This window comes from Antrostomus carolinensis, unplaced genomic scaffold, assembly GCF_000700745.2.
Source record: "Antrostomus carolinensis isolate BGI_N321 unplaced genomic scaffold, ASM70074v2 scaffold18146, whole genome shotgun sequence".
NCBI classification, from domain to species: Eukaryota; Metazoa; Chordata; class Aves; order Caprimulgiformes; family Caprimulgidae; genus Antrostomus; species Antrostomus carolinensis.
In genome coordinates, this window is record NW_010324287.1 from 53218 (window position 1) to 65654 (window position 12437).

Below are 12437 nucleotides of genomic sequence, written 5' to 3' on the forward strand. Positions count from 1 at the left end.
ATCAGCACATCAAGCTGCTGGCAATTCCTACAGTCTGAGTCTTTGTTCAATGCTCAGACTAGACAGTGTTTCTCCCTACAGGTAGAAACACTGATAAATAGATTAGACAGGTAGATTGATCAAGTGCTTCTTTAGTGATACATTACACCAGCTAGAAAGAAAAATCTGAAATCCCTCCAAATGCAAGCCACTTAAAAATTAATTTTATTTATTTATTTTTTAAAAAAGCAGTGCAATAGACTCTGTTCATATGTCCAGTCTACAAGCCTGCTCTGTGGTTTGAAAACTTATACCCTCAGCCAGGAACTACTATTAGGGTGTAATTTGCTGAGCAGTTCTTTCAGCAGTTGTGCTGGCTTCAGTGGTTTCCCTCCTGAATAGTTATTTTTAATCCAGACCAGTCTGCTACAGCTTGGCCCATCCCACAGCTACAAAACAGTAGTACAGTCATATCTGAAGGGTGAGGACGACACTTGCTTTAGCCTTGATGAAGCTAAAATAAATGCTTGTAAAAATATGTGAGCGTTCTCTGTTTCAATAGAAAATAAAGTGCTTTCGTTCAAGTACAATCCACAGTGGAGTAAGTTAAACCATTTAACTTATATAAATTCATGACAAAATAAACTACAGAGGCAGTGACTTAATTTGTTTATGTTCTCATCTTAGGCACATGTGAGCCTGCCCATTCAGTATGTTTTTTAATTAGTACAGTAACTGTGTGCTTAAGTTTATATCAACTTAAGCCTGTCTTTGGTTTTAAGTTTAATTTGCTCCCTAAACAACAAATATTATAGGAATAGAAGACAAGGAGACAAATTTGATAACTAGAAGCATTTTTTTTTTAAAGTGGCATAATATGTGCCACAGATCATATCACTGCAAAAAATAAAGACCCCAAAACACTGAAGATGAAACAACAAGCTACTGGAAATCCAGTTTATAGCTGGAGTTAGGCAATAGAGATTCAAAGTCCAATGAATCACTGACCACATCAGGGATCAGTGAGAGTGTGTTTTCACATTTCCCAGTTTAAGGACTAGTAGATTCTAAAAAGTCCTTAAGTTTTCCATAGAAAATCCCCAGTATATCTTGTGTGGGATCATCAGAGGCAATTTGTATTCCATTTCAAAGCTCACACACTACTTTTGCTTTACCTCCTAACAGCATTTAATTTCTTGACTCCAAGGGAACATGAGAACATTTGAGAGGGAATTGGGACTGATTTCAGCAATTGACTTCTGAAGTCTGGTCCACAAGACTGAACACATTTCAATGAAAAAGAAAGCTACTTTCAGAGCATTTTTTTTTCTCTCAGGAGAGGGTGTGGGTATTGTTGATTTCTTCATGTGCAGTAGAGGTTGACATTGCAAAGCGCTAAAACTCTTACTTGAAAGCAAAAGCCTACTTGAGATGGTAACTGCTAGAACATAATTTAATAGTGCAACAATCCAGTTGATAGTTTTCTGTAGTACCCTCCACGTTAAGCCAACAGACACTTATTCAGGACTATGGTCCTGAATTTCACCAATGGTGAAAATTTGTAAGATGTTCTGCTACAGATTAAATGTATTTTCAGATGTCAGCTTTCAATTTCAATTCAAAAGGTCACTGTCATTTGAAAAACCCCAGACAGAATTAAAACAATAAAAATGAAAATAAAGCAAGCACTGATTTTTGCTCTGCATGTTCTCGGTAACATGACATTTAAAACACAATTTTCAGATGACATCATTTAAGTACCAGCCTTTAAATACACTATCAATGATTTATCTAAATTCCAATGGGTAGAGAAGAAACTAGGACCACAGTTTCCGCAGAACTTTATGGCACAGAGGGTCTTGTAACTTCCTACTTCGCTCAGCTCCAATCCCCACCAGCCCATTGTTAGGGAAAAACTAAAAAATACATTCCCATTGATAATGGATATACTGTCCTAGCAGCCCAGAACTCTTCAGATGTTTTATTTTATAAAATCTTAGAAGTTGTACACAGAAATACTTCAAGTACTTGGAGAGTGAGCATGAAAGCACCCCACACAGGAGGAATGTCAGTTTCAGCAGAATACTTACTCTGTGCCACTTTCAACCATTTGCGTTAGGAGGGAAATGCCATCTAGGTTTATAAATTCTTGGGCAAAGGTAACATCCCGTGAGTAATTGGCCAAGTCTTTCAGTGCTTCTAACTTCGCATCCATACTAGAAGACTGGATCCTCTCATGGAGCTGCTGTGCATTTTGAGCCTAAGAGAGAAACAAAACGTGCAAAACAAAAACAACAAGAAAGCTTTTGTTACACTGGCAATAATGAATACAGCATTAGTGCAAGCAGGAACAACAGCCATGTTTAATATTATTCATAGAATCATAGAATGGTTTGGATTGGAAGGGACCTTAAGGATCATCCAGTTCCAACCCCCCTGCCATCAGCAGGGACACCTTCCACTAGACCAGGTTGCTCAAAGCCTCATCCAGCCTGGCCTTCAACACTTCCAGGGAGGGGGCATCCACAACTTCCTCGGGCAACCTGTTCCAGTGTCTGACCACTCTCACAGTGAAGAATTTCTTCCTAATATCTAATCTAAACCTCCCCTCTTTCAGTTTAAACCCATTTCCCCCTGTTTTGTCATTAACTGCCCTTATGAAAAGTCCTTTCCCAGCTTTCTTGTAGGCTCCCTTCAGGTATTGGAAGGCTACTATAAGATCTCCCCGGAAGATTATTGATCCTTAACACTTGCATGCTCAGAAATTATTAAGTGGCTCACTCAGAAATTAATTTTGTGAAAGTTTATCACTCATGTATTAGTCCATTATTAGCTATAATTTATCTGGATTGTTGCAGAATCATAAGCTGAGCAATGGATAGATACCCCATTGTCTCATGTAAAATGTAAGCATCACAAAAGACAGCCTTTGGGCTCAAAGAGCTTAAGTGTCGTATCAATAAAAGTCAAAATGAAAATAAAACAAATTGCATCAGACAATCTCAGCATAATAATAGCAGCACTCTCTTTCCTGTCAACGCTTACTCAGTTTACGTACTTCTCGTGACCTTTAACAACAAAGACCATGTACTTTCCTAATTGGGTTATATCAGCAGAGACCAACTTCAGGTCTTCTTCTCTTTCCTCCCCCTTCCTCTTGTTCACAGTCAATTCAAAAACTCACATACTCTCTTACAAGGAGCACAGGAATAATTACTTCCCACATAATACTATGATATTATCACTCATACATTTTTATGCAAGTTCAATATCCACATACATTAGGCTTTTCTGCCTATAAATGCTTCAAATACAGGATGAGACAGTGAATTCCAAAATGAACACTGATGATAAAAAGCTAGAGGGATATTTAAATAATGCATATTAAATTGTCTCTCTCTTTAGCCATACAAATACTTTAAAATACAGCACACGTTTTCAATTTGATGCTTTCACTTACCTGAACACAACAGCCAAAAGCTTCAGTTAACAGCTAGCCAGCCAATACTTTTCTTAGAAAAATAATCCTCCTCATTATATATAGATACTTGCAAAATTCAATTTCCTAAAATTCACTTACCTACACTGAATGAAAGGTGAATGAGAAGTTATGTGTCATTAGGAAAACAAATTAATGGTAAATTCTGCTGAGAGGTATTTTCTCTGAGATTATGCTTATTCTTTCTCAGCTGGAGAAGAAAAATATAAGAAAAGGTTGTGGTGACAGACAATTCCTTTTCTTTTCCAGTAATGAATATACTCTTCACAGAGAGGGTCATCTCTGCAGATCAAGGTCCTGAGGTGGTAGACTTTTTTTAGTGCAAGTGAACATTTAAACAGGGAACACAGTAGAAAACACCACCGTGTTGTTACAGATACAGCTTCCTATCTACAACTCTGACTGTTTCATAAACATTAATCAATTAAATGTCTCAATATCCTCCGAGATCAGCAAGTTTTGTTACTTCCCATTTTTACTAAGAAAAATTAACACGTGGTCTCCAATCAGCTTTTACCAGAACCTGTGTGGTGAGGAGCTCGTATGGGGAGGAAATATCTTCTTGTTAGTATGACTGTAGTTAACATCTTCAATTAAGATACTAGTGAAAAGAAATAGTATCTTTAGTCCTGAGCTTTCCTACGCCTGAAGTATTGGGTGGTGCAGCCATAACAGTTATAGTATGTATAAAAACGAAGAATCCTGTCATCCAAAAGGTCTTTCTTCCACCCTAAGTTACCTTTTCTTATCAACTGGCTTGAGTTGTAATGGGGAAACAATGGCTTATACAGTGTCTCTGTAATGGCAATTGTGTGTCCAAATGGTACTAAAAGAATATTCTCTTAGACTTAAGCAGCTGGCCAAAGCAAATGGAAGAAACAGAAATAACTAACTTCCAACTTCCAGAATAACCACAAAATACTTCCTCCAACTCCTTCCCTTCATCAGAGCAGGTGAAGGAATTTTTGCTAAAGTACTCTTGTATAACCAGCTACAAAAATTCAGAGCAACCACTATTACTGCATGAACCAGAAATTCAACAGCCAACTCCCACCTCACTAAACGACCTCCTTCATTGAGCTGTTTCTACTCTCTACTCCCCGCTATAACAACCCAGAGATACAAAGCATTCTAAAAACATTACTCTTTCTTCAGAATACATGCAAGGTCTGAATTCCTGCCCACCTCAAAGAAGAAACACTTTGTAAAAATCTTCAATACTGCCATGGCAGCTGCATTCCCCTGACTTTGGAAATGGTTGCCCAAATTTAACCTTAAGCTCATTAAGATCTGTGCACTTGTCTTCTTCCACTTGCCATGGTTCTGGGAATTTACCACTCCCACTACCTGCCTACTGAAGGATACCGTTCTTGCAGTTTTCCATGGGAAGTGGGTCCTCTGAATGCTCCTGGACTCAGTGAAAATGAAACAAATAGGAAAGATGAACAAAAACACCTGGTTCAGTGCAACTGAGCAGCTCTCCCAAGCTGCTCAACCAGTAAGCCTGAGTGGGCAGAACTTGGGCAGCAGTGCTGTGGCTAAACAGATGGGGACTGTAATTGCCTATGTAACACACATAGAAAGAACATGTAAGTAGAGCCAGAACATCCTCCTGCAAAACCCTTCACATCACACCTACCTCTGCCGTGTAAACACCACCTCATCTCTGTACACATTAACAACAGCTTAGCAATGGTCAAGTTCACCCTTCCTCTTGAAGAGAGACTCCTGCCCCCAGCATAAACAACTGGGGTTGGTGAACTGCTGCTGCCGTCCCAGTTAGACTTCCACTGCACATGAATCAACACCAAGCATGGAAAGAGCTAACCCTACATCTCACCAGAACTGAGAATACCAGCCCAGGGACATGCACTAACAGCTCACCTACACTGCAGAACAGCAGCATGCGCGGGACCAACCTATCGACAGAGACACATTAATCCTCTTTCCTCTGAAGTCAGCAAGAGCTTTGAAATTCACCACGCTAAAACCAAAATATCATCTTAGATCAGAGACAGCTTGGTCCTCTCTACAGAGCACAAAAAAATCTATAAAGCCATGTCTCTCTGCTACAAAACTGGTTCAGTCCTGTTTTAAGCACATAAAAGAGAGCTTACAGAGATCAGAGGCTCTATCATTGCTAATGCCCCATCAGCAAAGTTCCTACGTAGCTGTACTTTTCTTACATTAAACAAGTTCTGCAAGACACTGCATCCGATAAGCCCTGCTCCTTCTACTACTGGAAAAGAACTGATAATGGCAGAGTAGATCTTGATTAAAGGAGTATACAAGTGTTTGTCTCAGCAAGAGTACTGGGACATGTCTCAGTGGAAACACGGCCAAAAGTAACGTTGGCTGTTGTCATCACAAGTGCCTGAAGGGTGAAAATATTGCTTCACTGAATACCATGCAGTTCTCACAAGCCTCCTAGTTCTTGTTGCCATAGCACTCATACATGCTTATGGAATGTACAGCTCACTTATGACTGCATTAAAAGATGAAACCCAGACGAAATACACTCTGAGTGCTTACCAGGGAGCTATTTAATGATTTACAATCCAGCAGTGGATGGACAGAGAGCACAGTTCATTAAAGCAACAGCAGAGCTAGCCTGCCATGTCTCTGCTCTTACTGAAATATCATTCAGGTAAGAATAAATAAATAAATATATAAAACCCTACCCAACTGAGAACCGTTACGAGGGAATTAACAGAAACACGGCTGTTCAAGTAAATGAAAGAGTGTTAACTGCTTTCCTGTCTAGAAAGGAAGGAAGACAGGAAGCTTGTAAAACATGTGCTGTCGAAGCCCTGACGTTTCAAAAGGCTGTCAAGAGGTACGGGCTGCACGACTAGTCTAAAAATGACTTGCTCCAAGGACAGCCAGAAAGGTTGCCCTTAGGGAGCAGCAGCGCTTAAAAGGAGCAGCTTGATGAGATTGTCAGCTTAAAAAGAAAACTAATGAGCTAAATCCAAGATGTGACTCGCTTAGAGACTTAAATAGCCATTTGGAGGTTAGGAATCCCAAGATCATCCTCACAAGGGATTCTACTGATCAAATTATCATTTCTTTGCCACTGAATACTTTGTGCAAACTTTGAAAGCAACTTATTACCCAGACGTACATAGGGTTTCTGTACAGAATACAAAATACAGCGAGCAAGGACAGGAGGGAGGACACAGATTCCAAATGCAACCACTATCAAATATTAACGTGCAACGGGAGAAATTTGGGCCCTTGAAAAACTGCAGTTTTGCCATTAGGTAATCAGTTGTCTCATTTTTCCTTTACTAAAAGCAAATAAAATAAAATATGAGTATTTTGGTCTTTCCTGTAGATAAGTTAGCTACATTATTCAACTTTCTGATAGAAAAAGGGCATACAGGCCAACAGAAACTACCAAATATAGTTGTGTACTAATCAAACAGGTGCATTTCTGTGGTTTAATTTAAATCAGTCAGTGTTGAGACACTGTGGTGGTTTAAACTGCTGCCTTTTCCTGACTTTTTACTGCCACTTCACCTACAACTGTATCTACGTCAGAAAGCAATGGAGGAGTGGGTACGTTCCATAATCATCATCATACACTGTCCTGGTTTTGCTAGGATAGAGATAATTTTCTTTTTAGTAGTTAAATAGCTGTGTTTTAGTTTCAGTGTTTCAGTTCAGACTTGTTATGAGAAGAACATTGATAAAGTACTAATGTTATGAGTTGCTGGTGGAGCTCAAGGCCACCATGTTTGGCTGGTTCACAGCTGCATCAGGACTGGGAGGGAGAAGTGCAGTGAAAAGCAAAACCCAGACCTGGCATTTGGATGTGGCAATGAAATATTCCAGATCATATCACATCATGTCAGTACATTAACCGGGGTTGACTGGAAGACCAGGGTGCTCTCTCAGGGATCACTCAGGCTCTCGCTCTTCCAGGGTTTTGGTTTGGGACTATCTCTGCTCCGGGATCACTGGCTGGCACAGGCTGGGCATTGGTCAGCGGGTGGTGAGCAATTGCACTGTGCATCACTCATTTGTATATTCTGTTATCACTGCTGTTATCATTACCATTTTATTTTAATTAATAAATAGTTTTTATCTCAACCCATGAGTTTCCTTGCCCTTTTCCTTCCAATTCTCTCCCCTACTCCCTGGGCGAGGGAGGGAGAGGGTGAGAGAGCAGGCTGTGTTGGCTGCAAGCTGCAAGCAAAAAGGGTGAATCCACCCAAACCATCACATACACAAACCAGATTCAACAGACCCAGCAAGACTGATTGGTTTCTGATGCCAGGTATGCAATGAGATTCCATTTTAGGAAGTAAAGACATTAATTGCTAACAGTTTTACATTAATACTCAAGCACAATTTCTACCTCTAAAGCCCTGTACAAACGTAATACACAGAGCAGTTCTACGCAATCACTACACACAATTAAAGAGGCAGAAATGGAGAAACAGCCACATCAAGAATCGTGCACTAAATCAATGGTAGAAGCATTACAGATGCATAGCTATATGTATTATGTAAATATGCATAAGTTTATGCAATCAGTAGCCACTTATGAATGTTTGAGAAGCAGTATTTTCCTCTTGCTGCATTTGAAACGATCCTTTTTGCTGACTCTTCAATATATGAAGATGATGACATTAAACCTTTATCTATAAAAAGACAAAAACCAACAAATCTTCCTCTTTTACTATGAGCAAATAAATATTAAAGTGGCTCTTTGACTTCTCTGGTCAATGCTCCTGGTATAAGGTTCAATAATAACTAATTCACCATTACATGACAAACATAATCACAATCATAGGCTAGACTTGCAAATGTTTATGTATTTACTGAAACTTCAAGAACACTAAGACAGTTGAGCACATATTAAAGCAATTGTAGATTAAAGATTATAGGCCAGATCCCCAAACTTTTATCCAAAGAGAAAGGATTCAGATGCATAAGTAGGAATAGGTTAAAAAAAACAAAAACAAAAACCAACAACAAAATTCTACGCTTCCTTGTCTGAGTAGATCACATATAAATATAAAATCAACATTGCTCACATTTGTAAAAGCATTCAGGGAAAACACTATGATGACTATTAATGAACACCCCTATTTACATGATTGCTCACGCTAGAAATGATAATACAGCTGCTCACAAACAGCTTACAGGTTTGAGAACTCAACCAATCTCCATCCAGGGGATCAAAGAAAAACATCCGACACAAGCAAATACTCAGGGTCCATAAATACCACGTTAGAAAAGGCTACCCATTGACTCAGTGTTTATGATATATAGTTCATGAGCCAAGCATGGTTTTTAAGTGCCCAAGAAGCTGCTTTCAAATAAACAGCGAGTGCTCAAATAATCAGTTCTGTCTGAATATTATTAAATTTAAAATAAATTTTAAAAAGAGGCCAGTTCCTTCAGTATTTTAGCATCCTTTCAAAAGGATCAGTCACCTGAACGAGGATTTGCAGGATCTAATAGAAGGAATCCATAGTTGCACACACTAAAAGGTTGGACTTAGCTTGCTGCATTGCAGGACACAACTGTCCTTTCGGAACAGTCTCACACTCGGGAACAATTACAGCTCATTTAGTTATACACCTACCCACCAGGCACTGGAATATGGGTACCACAAAACAGACAATAGCAATCTGGCATTTCGACTGTCACATATGTTCAAATACAAAGAAATGTTGAGTAAGAAACTTTTGATGAGTCCCTTCAGAAATCCAAATGGACAAAGGGGGAAAACAGGTCACGGAAAACTGCAAAAACACACAACATCACAAAGAATTGGTAAGAAAGACGATAGGAGAGGTTAAAAATAAATAAGAAAGATGATATAGGAACAAAGATAATATGAGAGAAATTCAATCTGTACTCAAGTTACCTAGGAAACGGAGTGTCTGTGTGGTGAGTGGTTTATAGAGGAAAAATATAGCATTGTTTAGAAAAAACAGCCTTTCAGAGAGTCGAACAAACTTAGCAAACAGACCTACGGAAACAAAGAGGCAGTTCCAATTCCCACCAGGCCCAACGACTGGCGTTTGCAAAGTTTTTAACTCTAAGAAGTTTAAAATAGACACATTGTAAATCTCTGAAGGCAAGCATTGATAATGGATTTAGCAGCACACCACAACTGCAGTTTTGCCCTTGCAATATTAACAATGATTTTCAGAAAAAGGTCCCTATATACGCACGCAAAATAATCTAAATTTGAGATTAAAAAAAAAAAGAGAAAGTACTTAACATTTAGATTTGCGGAATTAGATTTCAAATCCTAATTTTAAAAAAAGCCAACCCAAAAATGCTGTTTTACAATTTCTAGATAAAACTACCTTTTTCCCCCCCTCCCTCCTTTTAATCTTCAATAGTCCTGCTCTGGGTATATGAGCAAGACACAATTTGAGGCGAATGACAACAGAACTCAAAACGATCGTATCTCATCCTTCTCACCCAATTTTCAGTGACTGATGGCATCACAACTGTGAATGGGTATAGCCAGACTACTGGCTGTCATGGTAATAAGTCACATGAAAATTAAGAACTAAAAAAGCATTTTCAGTTCATGCAGCCTTCAGAACTGGTCAAAACAATTCCTCTCAACTCTTTGAGGAAAAAAAGTTCCCTCAACAGGCTTGCAAAATTCAGGACAGATTTTTTTTGCCCACAATAGCCAGGAAGTAGGTAGCTCAGGCCTCTCTGGAGCTACGTGCACACATCCCAGACACTGCATAATCTGCACGTGGCTCCTATTAATTTCTCTCATACTTCTTCTCCTTCTTTTCTAATTCCTCCACCTCTTCAAAAAGCATTTTTCTTCTTCTAGGGGAAGGGAGAGATAGTTTCAACTTTATACTGATGTTGGACAGAGAAAAAAAGGGGGGAAAAATTTCCAAATCTTAATATTTTCACAGGATGAGAAAAACATTTCCCATCCAGCTCTAGCACCTAGGAAAGCATCTTTCCCATTTTGCAGGAGTTTATCATGCAGCCTGTTCTTCACATTATCTCCTCCAACTACTGTTGCTCTCATACTGAATTTCAAAGGGAAAATGGAAACAGATGGCCTGTTAGCTTTTCAGGGTAAATGACAAGTATTGTGTGGGTCACCAGCCTAAAAACCACAGCTTGGAAGCCTTTAATCTATCTATTTTAGGTACCTCTATGATGACCACTTTGACAGTACCTTAAAAGTAAAGGCACTATTGTAGGGTGGGAACATGCAGAACTTAATTTTATGTCTATTTAAAGAATACAAATACTCTCTAATCTGACAAAAACCAATCCAGTCTTTTGAAACCTCCTTCCAAGCTACCTCTCTGATTCTGGGGGAAAAAGTTAACAAAAACTTCTTTAAAACATGAGAAAATTTGAAAATAAGCACTGGTTCAGGGATAAATATCAATACTGAAGACTAGAAAGTAGACTGGCCTTCTAACAGGATGGCTGGGTCACTCATAACTGTCAGCCAGTGCCAAAGGGGTCCATAACTTGGTAGGTAGCAGGTAATACCTCAATGTCACAGAATCACAGAATGTTGGGGATTGGAAGGGACCTCGAAAGGTCATCTAGTCCAATCCCCCTGCCAGAGCAGGAACCTAAACGAGATTACGCAGGAAGGCGTCCAGGCGGGTCTTGAATATCTCCAGAGAAGGACCCCTGTCTTGGCTGACTGACCCTAAGGCACATCACCAAAGAAACAGAAGAGTCTTATGCAAAGCTCCATCTTCCTGCCCATAGGTATTAGTAGAAAGTGTTATAAATCCAAAATTTGTCTTGCACAAGTGATCCTGAAGACAGACAGTCACTCATTTCCACAGATCAGTCACAGCACAGCCTCTCTTCACTTTTGCATGGTGCAACTGGCTGTAGATTTTGAGACAGGGAAGGATCCCACGAGTCATCTCATGCTGTCAACTCCATGCTGTGGTTACACAAAAGAATGATGCAGTGCATTTGGGCCACACTGGTTCTTGATGAACCACAGATGTTTTGATTTCATGAGATCCCAAGTCTGGGCAGTAGATAGCCCTTTTCCAGTGGAGTGGATACTTGTCCTTAAGAAGTCCCAAAGGTTAGGAGGAACTGGTGCTGGGGCTGTCTGTTTCTGAGGAATTCCACCAAATGGGGTTTACTCCAGTGGCAAGTGGTTTCCCATGTACAAGGCTGTTTTGGTGACATATAGCAAGAGACTCTGGAGTCACATAGAGTCCGACAGAGCCATGGTCTTAAATTGTTGTTTATTCTTACGACTGTAAAGCTCTATAACGAGCACTGAAAAAGATTTTGAAGGAAATGGAAATAATCTTGTCTTTGCCCAGCTGGCTGCTGCTTCAAAGTGCTTCCTATTCAGAAGCTACATTCCTGTAGATTAATACTGCAGTCACTGATGAACAAACTTGAGGCATGTATATGTTTCCATATTGGCTTCTTCAATTTCCACTTATACACAAACCTGTGTACAAATTTAGTCACCTCCTAAGTCCCATATAAGCCATCACCAGGTTAAGTAGGCTGGAGGGAAGTGGTAACGCACATGATGCCTGGAGAACCTGGGAAGTCAGTAACAACATACCCTTCTCTGTTTCTTTACTTTGAGCCTAGGCCCTACTAGCTATAAAGTGATCCATCCAAAAACACATCTGTAATCTCTCCATGGCTTCTATTTTGGAGTCTTCACATTTTATGGCAGTAACCAACCCCACTCCTGACAGGTTCAACAGAAGTCAAAAGTTAAACCACCACAGCTCCATCTTGCCTGTTCAAATGAGCTGCAGTACAGGGCAGCAGAGTCTGGCCATAAAAATGCTTCGAATCTTCAGATGCTACAACACCACCATGAAGAGGTAAACCATTTTAATGGCACACTACATTTGTCAGCAAGGAAATGGGACTGCTGCTGCCTTAGACATACATCTTCTGGGACTAACAGTGGCTTTCGGCATGTGGCAACGGTACTGCT

General features: G+C 39.7%; 1 protein-coding gene across 1 annotated transcript in view; it reads right to left on the reverse strand.

Annotated features, from left to right (window-relative positions):
- The window catches only part of LOC104527235 (engulfment and cell motility protein 1), a gene marked incomplete at both ends in the record, with an annotated part of 60555 nt that overhangs the window by 31808 nt on the left and 16310 nt on the right, over nt 1–12437 (reverse strand). Inside the window, one exon of the mRNA XM_010170903.1 lies at nt 2070–2239. Coding sequence (XP_010169205.1) covers nt 2070–2239 — 170 coding nt within the window. The remainder of the gene's footprint in view (nt 1–2069; nt 2240–12437) is intronic.